This window comes from Lipotes vexillifer, unplaced genomic scaffold (assembly GCF_000442215.2).
Source record: "Lipotes vexillifer unplaced genomic scaffold, Lipotes_vexillifer_v1.1 scaffold269, whole genome shotgun sequence".
Classification (NCBI taxonomy): Eukaryota; Metazoa; Chordata; class Mammalia; order Artiodactyla; family Lipotidae; genus Lipotes; species Lipotes vexillifer.
This window is the reverse complement of record NW_006799885.1, coordinates 2,234,770-2,254,251: the sequence shown is the minus strand read 5'-3', so window position 1 is coordinate 2,254,251 and position 19,482 is coordinate 2,234,770. Positions and strand designations below refer to the sequence as shown.

At 42.9% G+C, this 19,482-nt stretch overlaps 1 protein-coding gene across 1 annotated transcript in view; it reads left to right on the top strand.

Moving 5' to 3' along the window:
- Positions 1–18,920, top strand: part of NR3C2 (nuclear receptor subfamily 3 group C member 2) — a 115,520-nt gene extending 96,600 nt beyond the window's left edge. Inside the window, exon 6 of the mRNA XM_007472010.1 lies at positions 18,388–18,920. Within this exon, the coding sequence (XP_007472072.1) occupies positions 18,388–18,543 (156 nt within the window). The 3' untranslated portion in view covers positions 18,544–18,920. The remainder of the gene's footprint in view (positions 1–18,387) is intronic.
- The last annotated feature ends 562 nt before the right edge of the window (positions 18,921–19,482 follow it).

Sequence of the window (19,482 nt, the reverse complement as noted above, 5' to 3'; positions counted from 1 at the left end):
GTAGGGAAGATTTTGGAAAGCTATCTCATTGTCTAACACCTGTGTCTATAAATCCCCCCCTCTCTTAGGCAGCCTAAATCCCTCTTCTTACAATTAAAATAACTATATAACGCCTGGGATTTACCTAGTGCCTTTCTTCCTAAGTCCTAGCGTTAAAGCCTTCTAATATCTCCATGAAGGAAGGATGAGTAAATACTACTATTTACACTTCATCACCTCATCTTAATTCCTTTCTCTATAAAAAGGGAATAATAGTAATATTTACTCACTTCTTTTTACCCTCTTTATAGAGAAAAGAATTAAGGCAGGGAGTGATTAAGTGCATTTTCCCTGTTTCATGAGCGAGGCAGGCGCAGAAGGCAGGAGCAGAGGGGAGAGAAGCCCTTGTGCAGGATGGCAGTGCAGAGCCAGCCCTGCACCTGGTCAGCCCTATGGCTTCTGGTAGCTCAGCTGCCACTTCGGGGGCCCCGCACATAAAAGGGCCCCCCTCTTGGCTTAATGGTGTGCTGTCACCATCTTGAAATTCTTAGCAAACTTTGAACAAGGGGCCCCAAGTTTTCATTTGGCACTGAGCCCCACAAACAATGCAACCTGTCCCGGGCGTAATATAACCTTTTTGAGATCATGTTGATCAGAGGAGATGCTGAGTGTGAAGAGCAGTTTGCAGCCCGTGGTGCACCGTGCAAATGTGTCTATGGAAGAAGCAGGGGTAGGAAAGGCAGAAAGCTTCATTGGAGCAGGGCGTGAGGACTGAAGGGAACAAGAGACACCAATGCACTGTAAAGGATCGATTTTATTTATCACTGTCATGGTTAATGGGACTAGAAATTGTATATGGTTTCACAGTACAGTAAATAAGTGTCTTTTTGGTGGACTATTTAGTGTCATTTTTTTTTTTTTTTTGTGGTACGCGGGCCTCTCAGTGTTGTGGCCTCTCCCGTTGCGGAGCACAGGCTCCGGACGCGCAGGCCCAGCGGCCATGGCTCACGGACCCAGCCGCTCCGCGGCATGTGGGATCTTCCCGGACCAGGGCACGAACCCGTGTCCCCTGCATGGGCAGGTGGACTCTCAACCACTGCGCCACCAGGGAAGCCCATTTTTTACATTTTTGTTGGTGATTTTGCTGTTTAAAATTGTCCCCAGGTGTACTGCTCACACACTGTCTTGTGCTTTCCAGCGCAAGGAGGCTGTGATGTGACTTATGGAGAAAATAAGCTTCGTTCGGGCATGAGTTATAATAATGCTGTTGGCCGTGAGTTCAGTGTGAAGGAATCAGCAACACACATGGAAATAAGGTGTCTTTAAACAGAAACACACGTAAAACAAGGTTATGTATCGCTTGTTTGATGAAAATGTTGTGACCAGTAGCTCGTGGGAACCTAACCCTCTATATCCCTAGGAGCAAAGGTTCTGTATTTGCTGACTCACTCTTGGCAATGACTTTATAGAACATAACTACCACGAACAATGGGAATCAACTGTAAATGTGTGTGACCCGCAGTGACTATAGGTTCAAAGGCCAAAAATGGAAGACACGAGTGATGGAAGCTCTCCATTTAAATGACAAATTCTGGATCCTTTAAGCTGGGCAATGTTTTCAGTTCCCTAGTTCAACCCCTTTACGGACAAGGATTCTTTCTAAAGCCTTTTTTATAAAATTTTTATTTATTTTTGGCTGCGTTGGGTCTTCGTTGTGGTGCGTGGACTTCTCATTGCAGTGGCTTCTCTTGTTGCAGAGCACAGGCTCTAGGCATGCTGGCTTCAGTAGTTGTGGCATGCAGCCTCAGTAGTTGTGACTCGCGGGCTCTAGAGCGCAGGCTCAGTAGTTGTGGTGCAGGGTCTTAGTTGTTTCAAGGCATGTGGGATCTTCCCGGACCAGGGCTCGAACCTGTGTCCCCTGCATTGGCAGGCGGATTCTTAACCACTGCACCACCAGGGAAGCCCTCTAAAGCATTTCTTAAAGCCTTGAAGAATCTGTATAATATTTGGAACACCAGATCTGGCCACCACCATATCACTTGATTCATACACTTTTTTTGCCCACATTTAATATTTCTAAAATCAGGAAACATCTTATACTTGCTTTATGTATTTTAGCAAACAACCAAAACCTGTTCTCCCAAGGCTGTTACTGAATCCCTGGCGTGCCTTCCAATCCAGGGCCAGCAGACTGTTTCCATAAAGGACCAGTTAGTAAATGCTGTAGGCCTTGTGGGTCCCATGGTCTTTGCCACAGCTACTCAGCTCTGTCACTGTAGCCTGAAAGCAGCCACAGATAATATCTAAATGAATGAGCATGGCTGGGTTGCAGTAAAACTTTTTCATATAACTTTCATCTGTCACAAAGTATTCTTTAGATTTTTTTGCAACCACTTAAAAGTGTAAAAAACAAAATGAAAAGACTTACAAACACCATTACTAGGTCAGATTTGCCCCGGAGGCCAGACTTTGCCAACCCCTGATTCATTCAGTGGCATCGTAGGATCAAAGGAATAAATTCAGCCACCTTGGTCTCTACTGTAGTATCCCTGCTTGGATCAGAAGAGGCCTTCAGTCCTTAGCCAGTAGTGTCTGCCCTTGTTACTCAGTGTTCCTTTTCTTTCAGAGACTGAAATAAGGATTTAACTGCTTAATCTTGATGTAACCAGACAGTAAAGTTGGTAACTTATAAATATGAATTGGTTTAGGTTTTTACATTGTTCCATGTAGCGTACATTTGCAAGAAGGATCTAGAAAATACTGAAAAGAAAAGTAGCAAAAGTTCATACTTCTATATACAGTAACGTGCCAGTGCATTTCACACATAACCCTTTCATTAGATTTCTTTTGTTCAGCAATGTTCTAATTATCCCTTTATCTTTAAGCTCTACTTTCTGCTTTTGCATTGTGTCATTTTTCTTTGTGTTTTTCACATGTACAACAGACCTTATTCACAAGAAGGCGGAGCCGCGATCTAGAATGAGGCTTGTAATACAAGGAAACTTAAACAGAGTGGAAATTAAATAAATTTAAGTACCAAAAAAAAAAAACAATCAGAAGGAAATTGAACCCATCTTGCTTAGCACAGCATCCAAACAACGTATTTTGAAGATTGAATATTCATCACTGACCAGAGATCAGTGACTGGTGTTGAATTTATTATAAAAATGGTGATGAGGAACGAATTAAAATGTAACCTCAGATAACAGTCAGATGCTGATGGATGGGAAGCAAGGGTGAGTGTTCAGAAATGCCCTTGGCTTTTCATGAGATGTTGAGCAGCCTGCTTCCCATCCCGGCCGCCAGCCCATTCCTGGGCACCTGGTGTGGCTCAGCTGCTCCAGCCCATACCAGCCTAGACTCAGGGACCAGCCCTTTGAGGCCACGGGGGACATCCCTGCCGTCGTCAGGCAGCTGGGCCTCTGGAAGCAGAGCCAGAGGTGCCCATCTTGGCCTGGAGTCACCCTCGCAGAGAGTCTGCTTGCCTAGAATTTGCAGGCAGGGCTGACATGAGCAAGCAACACCATCGAGGCTTGTCTCCTGCTTCAGGGACACACTTGAATCCAGATGCCCGCCTCCATGTGGGCTGGCCCTTGGCAGAGGACAGCAGTTTTTTAAAATAAGGAATCAACAAAAGATACCCCTTCCAGATGGCAGCTTTGCTGCTGCCGGTGGTAGTTCAGAGCCCCGTAACACCCTGCTAAGTTCCCCAAATGCCTCCTGTAGGCTAAGAATTTAGCTGATACATTGAGCGTACTGACAGCCAAGCTTTTGGCCAAAAGATACCCTTTCGGTGAGTGTTTAAAATCCAATCTTTTTAGGTATTTTTCTGATGGCACCTTTTTTTTTATTGAAGTATAGTTGATTTACAATGTTGTCTTAATTACTGCTATACAGCAGAGTGATTCAGTTATACATACATATACATTCTTCTTCTAATATTCTTTTCCATTATGGTTTATCATAGGATAGTTTTGTAATTAAATTATTTATTTATTTTTGGCTGCATCGGGTCTTCGTTGCTGCGCGCGGGCTTTCTCTAGTTGCGGCGAGTGGGGGCTGCTCTTCGTTGTGGTGCCCAGGCTTCTCATTGCGGTGGCTTCTCTTGTTGCAGAGCACGGGCTCTAGGCATGTGGGCTTCAGTAGTTGTGGTTCGTGGGCTCTAGAGCGCAGGCTCAGTAGTTGTGGCGCACGGGCTTAGTTGCTCCGCAGCATGTGGGATCTTCCCAGACCAGGGCTCGAACCTGTGTCCCCTGCATTGGTAGGTGGATTCTTAACCACTGCACCACCAGGGAAGTCCTATCACAGGATACTGAATATAGTTCCCTGTGCTATACAGTAGGACCTTGTTGTTTATCCATTCTATATATAAAAACTTACATCTGCTAACCCCAAACTCCCATTCCACCCCTCCCCCAACCCCCTCACCTTTGGCAACCACCAGTCTGTTCTCTATGTCCATGATTCTGTTTCAGAGATGGGTTCATTTGTGTCATGTTTTAGATTCCACATATTAAGTGATATCATATGGTATTTGTCTTTCTCTTTCTGACCTACTTCATTTAGTGTGATAATCTCTAGTTGCTTCCATGTTGCTGCAGATGGCATTATCCCATTCTTTTTTATGGCTGAGTAGTACTCCATTGTGTATGTATACATCGCATCTTCTTTATCCATTCATCTGTCATGGACATTTAGGTTGTTTCCATGTCTTGGCTATTGTGAATAGTGCTGCTATGAATAGGGGTGCATGTATCTTTTTGAATTATAGTTTCGTCTGGATATATGCCCAGGAGTGGGATTGCTGGATCATATGGTAATTCAATTTTAATTTTCTGAGGAACCTCCATACTGTTTTCCACAGTGGCTGCACCAGCTTACATTCCCACCAGCAGTGTAGGAGGGTTCTCTTTTCTCCACACCATCGCCAGCATTTGTTATTTGTAGACTTTTTAATGATGGCCATTCTGACACATTTAAGGTGGTACCTCATTGTAGTTCTGATTTGCATTTCTCTAATAATTAGCGATGTTGAGCATCTTATCATGTGCCTATTGGCTATCTATTTTTCTTCTTTGGAGAAATGTCTGTTTAGTTCTTCTGCCCATTTTTCAATTGGGCTGTTTGTTTTTTTGTTGTTGAGTTGTATGAGCTGTTTGTGTATTTTGGAAATTAAACCCTTGTTGGCTGCATCAGCCTGTAGGCTGTCTTTTCATTTTGTTTATGGTTTCCTTTGCTGTGCAAAAGCTTGTAAGTTTGATTAGGTCCCATTTGTTTATTTTTGTTTTTATTTCTATTGCCTTGGGAGACTGACCCAAGAAAACATTGGTATGATTTATGTCAGAGAATGTTTTGCCTATGATCTCTTCTAGGAGATTTATGGTGTCCTGTCTTATGTTTGTCTTTAAGCCATTTTGAGTTTATTTTTGTGTATGGTGAGAGGATGTGTTCTAACTTCATCGGTTCACATGCAGCTGTCCAACTTTCTCAACACCACTTGCTGAAGAGACCTTTTCCCATTGTATATTCTTGCCTCCTTTGTCAAAAATTAATTGACCGTAGGTGTGTGGGTTTATTTCTGGGCTCTCTATTCTGTTCCACTGATCCCTAAGTCTGTTTTTGTGCCAATACCATGCTGTTTTAATTACTGAAGCTTTTTAGTATTGTCTGAAGTCTGGGAGGGTTATGCCTCCTGCTTTCTTCTTTTTCTTCAGGATTGCTTTAGCAATTCAGGGTCTCTTATGGTTCCATATGAATTTTAGGATTATTTGTTCTAGTTCTGTGAAAAATGTCATGGGTAGTTGGATAGGGATCACGTTAAATCTGTAGATTTCTTTGGGTAGTATGGCCATTTTAACAATATGAAGTCTTCCAATCCAACAGCATGGGATATCTTTCCATTTCTTTGAATCATCTTCAGTTTTCTTTATCAGTGTTTTTATAGTTCTCAGAGTATAAGTCTTTCACCTCCCTGGTCAGGTTTATTCCTAAGTATTTTATTTTGGGGGGTGCGATTTTAAAAGGGATTTTTTTTTTTACATTCCCTTTCTGATATTTCATTATTGGTGTAAAGAAATTCAACCAGTTTCTGAATGTTAATTTTGTATCCTGCTACCTTGCTGAATTTGTTTATCAGTTCTAGTAGCCTTTGTGTGGAGTCTTCAGGGTTTTCTATATATAGTATCATATCATCTGCATATAATGACAACTTTACCTCTTCCCTTCCAATTTGGATACCTTTTATTTCTTCTTCTTGTCTGATTGCTATGGCTAGGACTTCCAGTACTACGTTGAATAGAAGAGGTGAGAGTGGGCATCTTTGACTTGTTCCAGATTTTAGCATGAAGGCTTTCAGCTTTTCACCATTGAGTATTACATTGGCTGTGGGTTTGTCATAAATAGCTTTTATTATCTTGAGATATGTTCCCTCTATACCCACTTTTGTAAGAGTTTTTATCATGAATCGATGTTGAATTTTGTCAAATGCATTTTCTGCATCTATTGAGATGATCATGTGGTTTTAGTCTTTTGTTGATATGACCTATCACATTGATTGATTTGCATATGTTGAACCATCCTTGTGAACCTGGGATGAATCCCACTTTGTCATGGTGTATGATCTTTTTTATGTGTTGTTGGATTCAGGTACCTTTTTTTATTGAGATATAACTGACATAACAGTGTGTAAGTTTAAGATGTCCAACATATTGCTTTGATACATTTATATATTGCAAAATGATTACCACCATCGCATTAGCTAACACCTATCATGACACATAATTATCATTTCTTTTTTGTGGTAGGAACAATTAAGACCTAGTCTGTTAGCAACTTTATAAAACAGTATTGTTGTCACTGTGGTGTGCATTAGATCTCTAGGACTTATTTATCTACTGGTTGCAAGTTTGTACCTTCAAACAACATCGCCCTAAGTCCCCCATTCCCTGGTAACCATTCTTCTACTCTCAGTATTTAAGCATTTGGCTTTTACAGATTCTACATATAAATGAGATCATAGAATATTTGTCTCTCTCTGTCTGACTTATCTCACTTAGCATAATGCCCTCACAGTCCATCAGTGTTGTTGCAAATAGCAGAATTTACTCCTTTCTCATGGCTGAAAAATTGTGTGTGTGTGTGTGTGTGTATCACATCTTCATCCATTCATCTGTTGACACTTAGGTTGTTTCCATATCTTGGCTGTTGTGAATAATGCTGCAGTAAATATGAGAGTGCACATATCTCTTTGATATCCTGTTTTCCTTTCCTTCAGCTATATACCCAGGAGTTGAGTTGCTGGATCATAGGTTAGTTCTGATGTTTTGAGGAACCTCCATACTGTTTTTCCATAGTGGCCAAACCACTTTGCATTCCCACCAACAACAGTGCACAAGGGTCCCCTTTTCTTCACATCCTCACTAGCACATATCTCTTGTCTTCTTGGTGATAGCCATTCTAACAGGTGTCATCATCTGATATCAGTGAGTTGATATTTCATTGTGCTTTTGATTTACATTTCCCTGGTTAATGATGTGGAGCATCTTTTTCATGTACCTGTTGGCAATTTGGATGTCTTTGGAAAAATGTCTATTCAGTCCCTCTGCCCACTGTTTAATCAAATTGTTTATTATTGAGTTATATGAGTTTTTAATATATTTTGGATATTAATCCCTTATCTGATACATGGTTTGAAGATACTGTCTCCTGTTCTGTCGTTGGCCTTTTCATGTTTTTTGATTCTTTTGCTCTGCAGAAGCTTTTTAGCTTGATGTAGTCATACTTGTTGAACTTTGGTGTCATGTCTAAAAAATCATTGCCAAGACCAATGTCAAGGAACTTCTTTCTTAATATTTTCTTCTATGATTTTTATGGTATCAGGTCTTACATTTAAGTCTTTAATCCGTTTTGAGTTCATTTTTGTGAGTGGTGTAAGATAGGGGTCCAGTTCTAGTCTTCTGCATGGGGTTATCCAGTTTTCCCAACACCATTTGTTGAAGAGACTGTGCTTTCCCCATTGAGCATTCTTGGCTCCCTTGTCAAATGTTAGTTGATCAAAAATGCAGAGGTTTATTTCTGGGCTCTCTTTCTGGTCCGTAAGTCTATGTATCTATTTATTTGCCAGTACCTTACTGTTTTAATTACTATGGTTTTGTAGAAAAGTTTGAAATCAGGAAGAGTGATGTCTCTGACTCTTCTTTCTCAAGATTGCTTTGGCTATTTGAAGTCTTTTGTGGTTCCATACAAGTTTTAGGGTTGTTTCTCTACTTCTGTGAAAAATGCCATTGGAATTTTGATAGGGATTGTGTTGAATCTGTACATGGCTTTGAGTAGTATGGACATTTTAACAATATTGTCCTTTGATTCATGACCACGGGATGTCTTTCCATTTGTTTGTGTCTTCTTCAACTTCTTTCATCATGGTGGTGTAGTTTTCATTGTAAAGATCTTTCACTTCTTTGGTTAAATTTATTCCTAAGTATTTTATTGTTTTGAAGCTATTGTGAATGGGATAGATTTATTTCTTTTTCATGTGTTTCATTGTTAATAGACAGAAATGCAACTGACTTATGTATGTTGATTTTGACCTCTGCAACTTTATTGAGTTTGTTAATTAGTTCCAACAATCTGGGGGCTTTGTGTTCAGGATTTTCTGTATATAAGATCATATCATCCGCAAACAGAGGTAATTTTACTTCTTTTCTGATTTGGATGCCTTTTATTTCCTTTTCTGTACTAATTGTTCTAACTAGGATTTCCAGTACTATATTGATTAAGAGGGGTGAGAGTGGGCACCCTTGTCTTGTTCCTGCTATTAAATGAAGGAAAGCTTTCAGTCTTTCTCCACTGAGTATAATGTTAGCCCTGAATTTGTCGTATATGGCCTTTATTACATTGAGGTGTGTTCCCTCAATACCCAATTTGTTGAGGGTTTTTATCATGCAAGGATGTTGTATTTTGTCAGATGCTTTTTCTGCATTTATTGAGATGATTGTATAATTTTTATTTTTAATTCTGTTAATGTAGTGTATTTATTTCTTTGTGTATGTTGAACCATTCTTGCATCCCAGGGATAAATCCCACTTGGTCATGGTGTATAATCCTTTTACTGTAATGTTGAATTTCATCTGCTGATCTTTTGTTGAGAATTTTTGCATCTGTATTCATCAGGGATATTGGCTTATAGTTTTCTTTTCTTTGGCTTTGGTGTCAGAGTAACGCTGGCCTGGTAAAATGAGTTTGGAAGTATTCCTTCTTCAGTTTATAGGACAAGTTTGAAGAAGACTGACATTAATTCTTCTCTAAATGTTTGGTAGAATTTGCCAGTGAAGCCAACTGGTCCAGGGTTTTCTATATTTGGAGATTTTTGATTACTGATTCAGTCTCCTTACCAGTTATTGGTCAGTTCAGATTTTCTGTTTCTTCCTGATTCAGTCTGAGCAGGTTGTGTGCTTCTAGGAGTTTATCCATCTCTTCCAGGTTACCCAACTCGTTAGCATATTATTGTTCTTAGTAGTCTCTTATGATCCTTTGTATTTCTGTAGTATCAGTTGTAATATCTCCTCTTTCATTTCTGATTTTATTTGAGTCTTCTCTCTTTTTTTCTTCCTCTACCTAAAGTTTTGTCAGTTTCATTTATCTTTTCAAAGAACCAACTCTTAGTTTCATGGATTTTTTTTTTTCCTGTTGTTTTTCTGGTCTCTATTTCATCTGTTTCCATTCTGATTGTTGTCATTTCCTTCCTTCTGCTAACTTTGGATATAGTTTGTCCCTTTTTTCTCCTGGTTCCTTGAAGTGTAAATTTAGGTTATTTATTTGAGATCTCTGTTTTCTTAATGTATGCATTTAGCACCATAAACCCCCTCTCAGAACTGCTTTTACAGCATCCCATGGATTTTGGTATGTTGTGTTTCCATTTTTATTTGTTTTGAGATATTTTTAAAATTTCCTCTTTGACCAATTTGTTATCCAGGAGTGTGTTGTTTAATTTCTACATATTTGTAGATTTTCCAGCTTTCCTCTTGTTGAACTCTAGCTTCATACCATACGGCCAGAAAAGATACTTGGTATAATTTCATTTTTCTTAAATTTGCCGAGACTTATCTTGTGTTTTCCCACATGGTCAATCCTGGAGAATGTTCCATGTGCACCAGAGATGAATGTATATTCTGTTTCTGTTGGATGGAATGTTCTCTTAATGTCTGTTAGGTCTGTTTGGCCTAATATATGGTTCAAGTCCTGTGTCTCCTCATTGATTTTCTGTCTGGATGATTTGTTCATTGCTGAAAGTAGGGTGCTTAAGTCCTTTACTATTATTGGATTGTCATATATTTCCCCCACCAGATATGTTAGTATTTGCTGAATATATTTAGGTGCTCTGATGTTGCATGTGTGTGTGTGTGTGTGTGTGTGTGTGTGTGTGTGTGTACACACACACACACACATGCACACACACAGACTTGTTGTTTTCTTGATGAATGTACCTTTATCATTATATATTGACTTTCTTTCATGCTTGTTTCCATTTTTGGCTTAAAGTCTATCTTGTCTGTAATAAATATAGTTACTTCCACTTTCTTTTCGATTCTACTTGCATGGAACATCTTTTTCCATTCTTTCACTCTGAGCCTATGTGTGTCCTTAAAGCTGAAGTGAATCTCTTGTAGGTAGCATATAGTTAGGTCTTGATATTTTTACCCATCCAGCCACTCTGCATCTTTCGATGGTGAATTCAGTCCATGTACATTTAGAGTTGTTATTGGTATGTAAGGACTTTAATGCCATCCGGTTCATTGTTTTCTGGTTGCTTCGTATTTTCATTGTTTCTTTTTCCTCTGTTTCTGCCTACCTTTGTAAATTGGCATTTTCCATTTTGGTATGCCTGTTTCCCTTTTCTTTATCTCTTGTGCATCTACTCTAGGTTTTTTGGTTTGTGGTTACCACGAGGCTTACATAAGACATTGCATTAGATAAAACAGTCCATTTTAAGTTCATAGCAACCTAACTTCAGTTGTCTACACAGGCTACCCCCTTTTATATTTTTGATGTCATTATCTAACTTTTTTATATTGTGTATTTAACAACTTATAGTCACTATAATTATTTTTGATACTCTTTTACTTTGACCTTTATAGTATAGTTAAGTGGTTAACATACCATCCTATTACAGAATTAGGATTTTCCAAGTCTGACTGTATATTTACCCTTACCAGTGTCTTATATACTCATATATTTTCATGTCACTGGTTAGCATATATTCATTTCAGCTTGAAGTACTCCTTTCAGCATTTCTTTCAAGGGGGGTTTAGTGGTAATGAACACCCTCCGCTTTTGTCTGTTTTTCTCCTATGTATTTGAAAGATAATTTTGCCAGATAGTTTTTGGCTGGCAATTTTTTTCTTTCAACGCTTTGAATATGTGATTCTACTCTCTCCTGGCCTGTAGGATTTCTGTTGGGAAATCTTCTGATAGCCTAACGGAAGTTCCTTTGTAGGTTGCAATCGTTTTTCCCCTGGCTATTTTTAGAATTATTTATTTTTGATGTATGACGGTTTCATTTTAACATGTTTTAGAGTAAGCCTCTTTGCATTGAGAAAACAGAGTGAACTACTAACCTTGTGAACTTGGATGTCCATTTTTCTCCCCATGTTTGGGAAGTTCTTGGCTATTTCTTTAAATAAAATTTCCGCCCCATATCCCTCTCTTCTCCTTCTGGAACCCTGATTTTTCTAATGTTAGGTGTTTTGATGGAATCCCTTAGATCACATAGGCTTTCTTCACTCTTTTTCATTCTTTTTTCTTTGTTCTCCTTTAATGTGCGTATTTTGAAATCTTCTGACTCACTTATTCTTTCTTCCTTTGCTCTGCTTTACTGCAGATGCTCTCTATAGCATTTTTCACTTCATTCCATGAGCTCCTCAGCTCCAGAATTTCTGCTTGGTTCTTTTTTATGATTTGTGTTTCTTTGGTAAATTACTCATTTTGAGCCTGTATTTTTTCATGATTTTGTTGAACTGTCTTTCTTGAGTTTTCTTGTAGCTCACTGAGTTTGTGCAAACAGCAATTCTTGAATTTAGCTGATTGCAAAAGTCCATGCCTTTGGGCTCAGTTATTAGAGAATTATTATCTTTTGGTGATGACATGTTTTCTTGATTCTTCATATTCCTTGTAGTTTTGCGTTGCTTTTTTTTTTGCACTTGAAGTGGCAGATACTGTCTTCAGTTACTGCTGGTTGCCTTCAGATGGGATAGTCTGTTCATTGGCACTCTTATTATCTGGGGTTTTTCTGCTTTTGTATGGATACATCTGTTCCACTCCTTTTTGCTTCTCATTGTGGCAGAATTCTTCAGCTTTTATGTCTTTTCTGGTTCTTAGAACTCCCCAGGATGGCTACTAGATGGCTCTTTTTGTTTTCCCAGAAAGTGGCACCACTGTAGCTCAAGTTGGTGGTTTCTCCGTAGCCCACAGATCCTGGCCTGTTTTCTGAGCACACTTCCTGTCTACTGGAGCTCACTCTTGCCACCACACTCAGGAGTGTGCACAAGATGCCAGCTGCAGAGTGGGGGGAGGTATGAGTTTAGCACTCAGGGATTGGGGGGGGGGGTACCTGTGGACCCTCTAGGGAGATCCCCAGGTGTACTATTCCCAGAGGCTCAGGGTAGACCTTAATGGGTGTGTCCCTTTAATGCCCTTGGATATTCTTATCTGTCTCTTTCCCAAGCTCCTCCCTCCTCCTCCCAGTCATGGAAGTCCCACCTCAGTACTCTGGGTGCCACTGGTTTCTCCAGCTGTATCCTGCAACACGAGGGTGGCCAAGCACTCACTCACCACTCTCCTTTTCTCCTGTGGGAGAGGTTGCTGCCACCTGATAATTTGGCCCCATGCGGTGTCGCCAGGGGTTGGGACCGCGCTGGTAAAGTTCTTTCCTCTCCACTACTTCCAGACTCATTTCATTTTATTGCTCCAGTGGTGCGCAGGAGTCTCCCCCCTTGGGAAGGCTGATTTTCCGCAATTTCTCCCTTGTCAGTCGGTATCATCTGCCCAGGTCAGCAGTCTCCGGGTATTTTCCTGACCATGGCAAGAGGGGTTGGGACAGGTTCACTGCTCCACTGGTTTCATAGCCCATGCCAAAGTCTGTCTGCCTGCCTATTACCAGATGCACAGATGGGCAAGACTCCTCCCCAGGTCCCTTTGCACGTGGGACGGGATCCCAGAGCTCCACAAAGGCGCTTTTGTTCATGCACGGATGACTAATTCTTTGTTGAAAAGGGGCGGGGGGATTGTCAGCGTCATGCTGTCATGATGCTGACTGATGGTCTTCTTCTCTCAGTTGCCTCTAGGAGGCCTTCAGGACTCTCCTAAACTCAGCCCCTAGTAAAGCCTGCCAGCACTCAGTGGGGTAGCCTCACTGCAGGGCCTGGGTTTTCAAAGGGAATCCACGAGCAAATAGTCTAACCTTGTTGTTAAAAAAGGTACATTTTCTTCTAGGTGTAGAAACAAATGCTACTAAGTTGAGGGGGTGTTGTTACCATCACATTTTGCTGAGACATCCCCGCCAGAGAGAAGCAGCCCCGCGTGGCCATGGGGCCCCAACCTGTGCACACGCCAGCATCTTCCACACTAGCCCTCACTGGGTGGAGGTTGCGGGTTTTGAATGAAGCCCAGACTCCTTATATAATCAATCACTGTGCATCATTTTCCAGCATTCAGAAGGCCATTGCTAGAGGGTACACAGTTGCTAGCCGTTTCTATTACTGTTAACAGTATTTAAGAGTTGAAGCTGTGTATCTTTTGCCCCTAATGCTATCAATATATCTGGCTAAAATTCTGATCTTTGCAAATAAAGCTTCAAACCTCCCAATGCTCAATTCAAGCCAAAGCTCCATCCTCATGAGGTGAAAGTTCTGGAGTCAGCAGCTAACTTATGAGACATGGGCTTGCTGTTGAAAACCCGTGGGACCCAACCCAGAGAGGCTGTTATCATTCAGTTGCTCAGTCACTGCTCACTGATTGTGTAATCTTGGAACAGCAGTGCCGAACCCTCCCTGCGTGCCCCTCCCTCCAAGAGACTGCAGCTCATGGTGGGAGCAGGGCCCAGCTACTGGCCTGCCGCAGGCGATGACTCAGTGGAGAGAGTGGGAAATAGGCACCGACCGAGCCTGATAGCTTCAGTGTCGAACAAGCAAAGTGCCACCAGTCACCCTGTGACCTTGTCAGGCTCCTCTGTCACCCTAACAGCTGTGGCCCTGACACCGGGCTCTGGATAAATCATGTTGAGCGTCCAGCTAGACTTCTGTGATCCCAACAGATGCCTTTTGTACAGAATGAAAAGTCAACGCAGGACTTTCTTTGATTCCTAATAATATGGACTCTTATTACTGATTATAATTAGGGTTCTTGACTCTCCTTCTAGCCTAGTATTAACCAACCTTCCAGGCTGTGACCATGGGGCCTGCCTGCCCCCAACCAACCCTCTGTACCTGGGGCAGAGGACAGGATGGCGCCTGCTGAGGGCACATGCATCATACCTGGTTGTCCCCATGTTTCCTGGCTCCTCCAGGCTCTGGCAGAGGTGCCGCCTGCCTTGCATCAGGCTGACACCCAGGAGACACACATATGTAACGTGACCGTTAGACACTTTGCTGTGACACAGCAGTTTGGCTCAGGAACCAGTATCTGTTCTGATGGGTCAACATCTCTGCCGACCCAACAGTATGTGACTCCCCAGCTCTCAGGACCTAGTTCCCACCGCCTCATGCTCTGACCACCTGCAGCCTCGCCCTACCCGTGCCTTGTTTTTTTCCAGGAGGGGTGGTGCCCTCGTACCAACCTCAGCCACAGGCCAACTCAGACATCCGCTAAGGGCCAGGGACCCCTAGGGTCTGGCGCACTGGCAATGCACTGTGGGTCAGCAGGCCTGGCCCAGAGCGGCCCTTGTCTCCTCGCCCAGTGACTGGGGGTTCCTGGCTTCGATTATCAGATGATCCCTGACCCCAGCAACTGCAGCTGTTGGCTTAGGCCCTGCTGGGTTGGGATCTTCAGAGGTTTGCAGCCCTCCCAGGGCAGGCAGGTCAGGCAGGCTTGTGAGGCAGCCAGCGCCTTCTGGTAGCTGCTGGGGCCCCCAGGCATCTGGGCCAGTTAGTGGTAATGGGGGTCCCCTCTCCAGGTGTTCGCAGGGTCAGAGGCCCAGCCTTCCAGGCTGACCCCATGTGCCCCAGGAGAGCCCCCTATCCCTCAGCAGCTGACATCTATCATGAACAGAAGCCCTGGGTATAGCTCATGACTGGAAATGAGCTGTTTTCCCAGTCCATGGAACGTGGACCAGAGATGCGCGGGAAATGCCAGCCCCCAGTTAATATGTAGGGTCTGTGAGTAGCGTCTGGGACACCTAACCCCCAGCCAACCTGCCAGGAAAAACAGCCGAGCCCCTGGCCCTGGTCTCTCTCCATCTGGTCTAGTTCCCCAGCATCTCCTAGGCAATACTCGTGTGGGTGTTAAAGACGGGGCAGGGGACCTGTCCCCATTTACAGGCTCACAGGGGTGCTCCCCTGCACACTGCCTCAGGTTCACGGACTGATTTACTCTGCTCCTTACCTCTCGTTGTATATAGGAATCTGCGGGCAGTGCTGTCTCCTGTTTACAAGCATAAACCCTTCAGTGGCCCTGGCCCTGCAGGTAATGTGTCAGGGATGTCAGCCAACAGGCTCACAAGCTTCCTGCTGCTCTTAACCCCCTGAGCGACCCCACACTTGCTCCCTGAGTGCCACACGGCCCAGCTCCACCCCCCTCGGGTCATATGCCAAGGGCACCTTGTCACCATGACCTTCCACCTCACCCCTGCCCCGCACCTCAAACGCTCTGAGCACCGGGAGCCTTTATCTCTGGATGTGAGCCAGTCCCAGCCCTGGAGATGTGCAGGCTGTGGCTGCCAAGCAGAGCTGTCCTATGGGGGAGTTAATATGGCCTAGAACCTCGGATGTCAACCCTTGGGTTAAAAATTTAAAAGGAAAAACATCCTCCTTCACAGCCCTGAAGGTGGCCACCCAGAGGGACCCTCGGGGGCAGCAGCAGGGGCAGAGATCAGGATGAACTTAAACTAGGTCCCGAGTGCCCTTGGCCGGTGCCACTGAAGGGCGTGACCCGCGGTCCACAGTGAGACTCGTTTGTGGTACCACACCTGGAGAGCAGGACCCAGTGTGGCTTTTTCGCGCTCGCAGCCACTGGCCCACCACCGGAAACAATTAAAAGACTTGCCACCCCAAGTCTATTTCAAGACTCCCTTTCCAGGAAAGGCCAAATACAAAGTTCCCCCATCCCACATTTTATAGAAGGCAGGCCTGAGGACCAGGTTACACAAAGATGACCCAGAGCAGGTCTTGCAAGCTGTGTCCCAGTTTGCAGAGAAAAGTGATGGTTGGAGGAGTTTGGGAAGAGGGAGAGGATGATTGAGAATTGGCATCTGTTCAGCACTTACTCCATGCCAGTTCACTGATTCAGCCTCTGCTGCACCCCTCTGCAGCAGATACTCTCATGGCCCCCATTTTACAGATGGGGAAACTGAGGTGTATCATGCACTAAGCAAGCACAAGTGTGTCTGAACAAGCCAACAGCAGATGGTGCCTTGTGCTCTTTCCCAGCTTATTTGGCCCCAACTTCCTGTGGGTACAGAAAAGTCAGTCCTTGGACCTACCTAGGAAGATATCAGTCTACAGACTGAGGGCATATTCAGGCACAAACAGAAGCACCAGGTATATCTCCCAGTGAGTTTTTCTGGATTCCTGGTTTGTATCGAAGGCCTTTACCACACAGTTATTTACTACGCGACTCAATTTAAGCCTGCTAATTGTTTTGGGTTTTTTTTTTTTTTTTGAATCCTGAGGGAAAGTTACAGATTTTCACTTACTAAAGTGAAAAACACTTTATTAAGATGACTGTTATGACATGTAATGTTGTCTGCTTTAATACAGTGGGAAATGACCAAAAGTCATTTTTCCCATGAGAGGATACAGAATTAACTAAAGAAAAATTAGAATGTATACTTTCTGATTTGAAGGTATATTCCTAGTAAAGAGAATAGCACCCAGTAATGCTATACTGCATTTGTGGGTTTGTTTTTTTTTAACCTTACAGAATTGGGAGTAGTTCAGGTCCAGGAGGACGGGAAAGGTCCTTGGGTCACAGAGTAGGGAAAATGGCTGGACAGGCGGAAAGACATAGACACTTTCCTTGATGTTTTCATGTTCTCCAAGTGGCTGAGAATGGATGAATGGATAAAGATGATATAAGATAAGGACGATATTATGTATCATCTTTATCCATATCCACACATACACACACATAACGGAATATGACTCAGACATGAGAATGAAGGAAACCCCACCATTTGCAACAACATGGATGGACCTAGAGAACATTATGCTAAGTGAAATAAGTCAGAGAAAACTCATGCTATCTGATCTCACTTATATGTGGAATCTAAAAAAGCAAACTAATAGAGACAGAGCGTAGAATGGTGGTTACCAGAAGGTGGGGGAAATGAGGAGATGTTGGCCGAAGAGTATAAACTTCTAGTTATTAATTGGAATAAGTTCTGGTGACCTAGTGTACAGCATGGTGGTGACTGTAGTAATAATGCTGTACTATACATGCAAAAGCTACTAAGTGAGTAGATCTTAAAAGTTTTCATCACAAAAAAGAAATGGTAGTTACGTACCTTGATAGAGGTGTTCATCATTTTGCAGTATTATAAAAGTGTATCAAATCTACTACCCCTCTATACCTTAAACTCACACAAAGTTGTATGTCAGTTATATCTTAATAAAGCTGGGAATGGGGCTGAGAAGTCTCAGCCCCAGCCCCCAGCTCAGGACTGGGATCCTGAAGGGAGGAGGACACTGGCAAGATGAGGCCAGGGGGCTGCCGGTGGAAGTCGGGCTCCCACTGTGGCCACAGCTCCATTGGCAGGGCCCAGCCAGGCCTCGAGGGGGCACAGCACCTGCCCTTACAAGCTGGGGAAGGCCCAGCGCCAGGACCCAAAGCTACACACAGGTGCCTGCCCCGCCCAATTCACACATTTATAGATGAGGATTGGATGAGAGCAATTCAGTGACCCTGCCGCTATGAACTCTGTTACTGGCCCTGTTGCTGCTGATATATTTAAGACTCAACAATGACACAGCTCCTGTTTGAATCTGTTTTGCACGAAAGACCTGTTACATGCAGCGGACGTTGAGCACCCTTCCTCCTCCCCCAAGACGGATGACTTAGTCACGTTAATTAAGAAGCTTCGTAGACACGGTGGGATTTGTGAATGTTGCTCTGAGCTTACGCCGGAGTTAGGACTCAGAGGGGCCCGGAGACAGGGTGGGAATCAGGCCTTGATGTCACAGCCCCTCTGTCTGTCTGTTGCAGCTGGTGAGCGACTTGCTGGAATTTTGCTTCTATACCTTCCGGGAGTCCCAGGCCCTGAAAGTGGAGTTCCCAGCGATGTTGGTGGAGATCATCAGCGACCAGCTGCCGAAGGTGGAGTCCGGGAACGCTAAGACCCTTTACTTTCACAGGAAGTGACGGGAGACATCTCACCAGAAGAACTTTGCCTTAAGTTTCCCCGTGTTACTACACACCCACGAAGGACCCAAGAAAATCATATTTTTGACACGTGATGGTTGATTCCCACTTGTTCAGCAGTTGCTCAAGTTGAAAATCATGTCAAGGGTTGGGAGGCAGGCGGGCAGGGTGACGTGGATTTGGCGAGACCTGCATAGTCTGAAAGGTTCTTCCCTCTCCAACCCCCCAGCACTTAGAAACACGTTCCTGTTCCTCTGGATGAAAAGCCATATCTAGTCAATAACTCTCTGATTTTGATATTTTAACAGATGGAAGTTTTAACTATGACATGTAGTTTCTGGGATCGTTCGCTTGTTTTAAAAGGGTTCAAGGACTAACGAACTTTTTCAAGCTCACCCTTGGTTTGCACATAAAGCGTATAGTCAATATGGGGCATTAATATTCTTTCGTTATTTAAAAAAACAAAAAACACAAAAAAATATATACAGATTCCTGTTGTGTAATAACGGAGCACGTGGACTGGACTAGCGACCCCCTTGGGGGCACTGCTTTGCCCACGTCTTTCTGCATCACTGGTATCCACACCCTCTAGCCTCCATTTATTATTTAATTAGAACGGCTAAGATGTTCAAACAAATGCCTTGGTTTCAATTTCTAGTATCTATTGTGTTGGCTTTACCAATAATTTTTGCAGTCTTTTGCTGTGCTGTACATTACTGTATGTATAAATTGTGAAGGACCTAAAATAAGGTATAAGGAACTTTTGTAAATGAGACACATACAAAAAAAACAAAAAAACTTTAATGGTTAATAGGATGAATGGGAAAGTATTTTTGAAAGAATTCTATTTTGCTGGAGACTATTTAAGTACTACTTACTATCTTTGTCTAAACCAACAAGGTAAAAAAAAATTTTTTTTTTTGTAAAGTGAAACGTTCT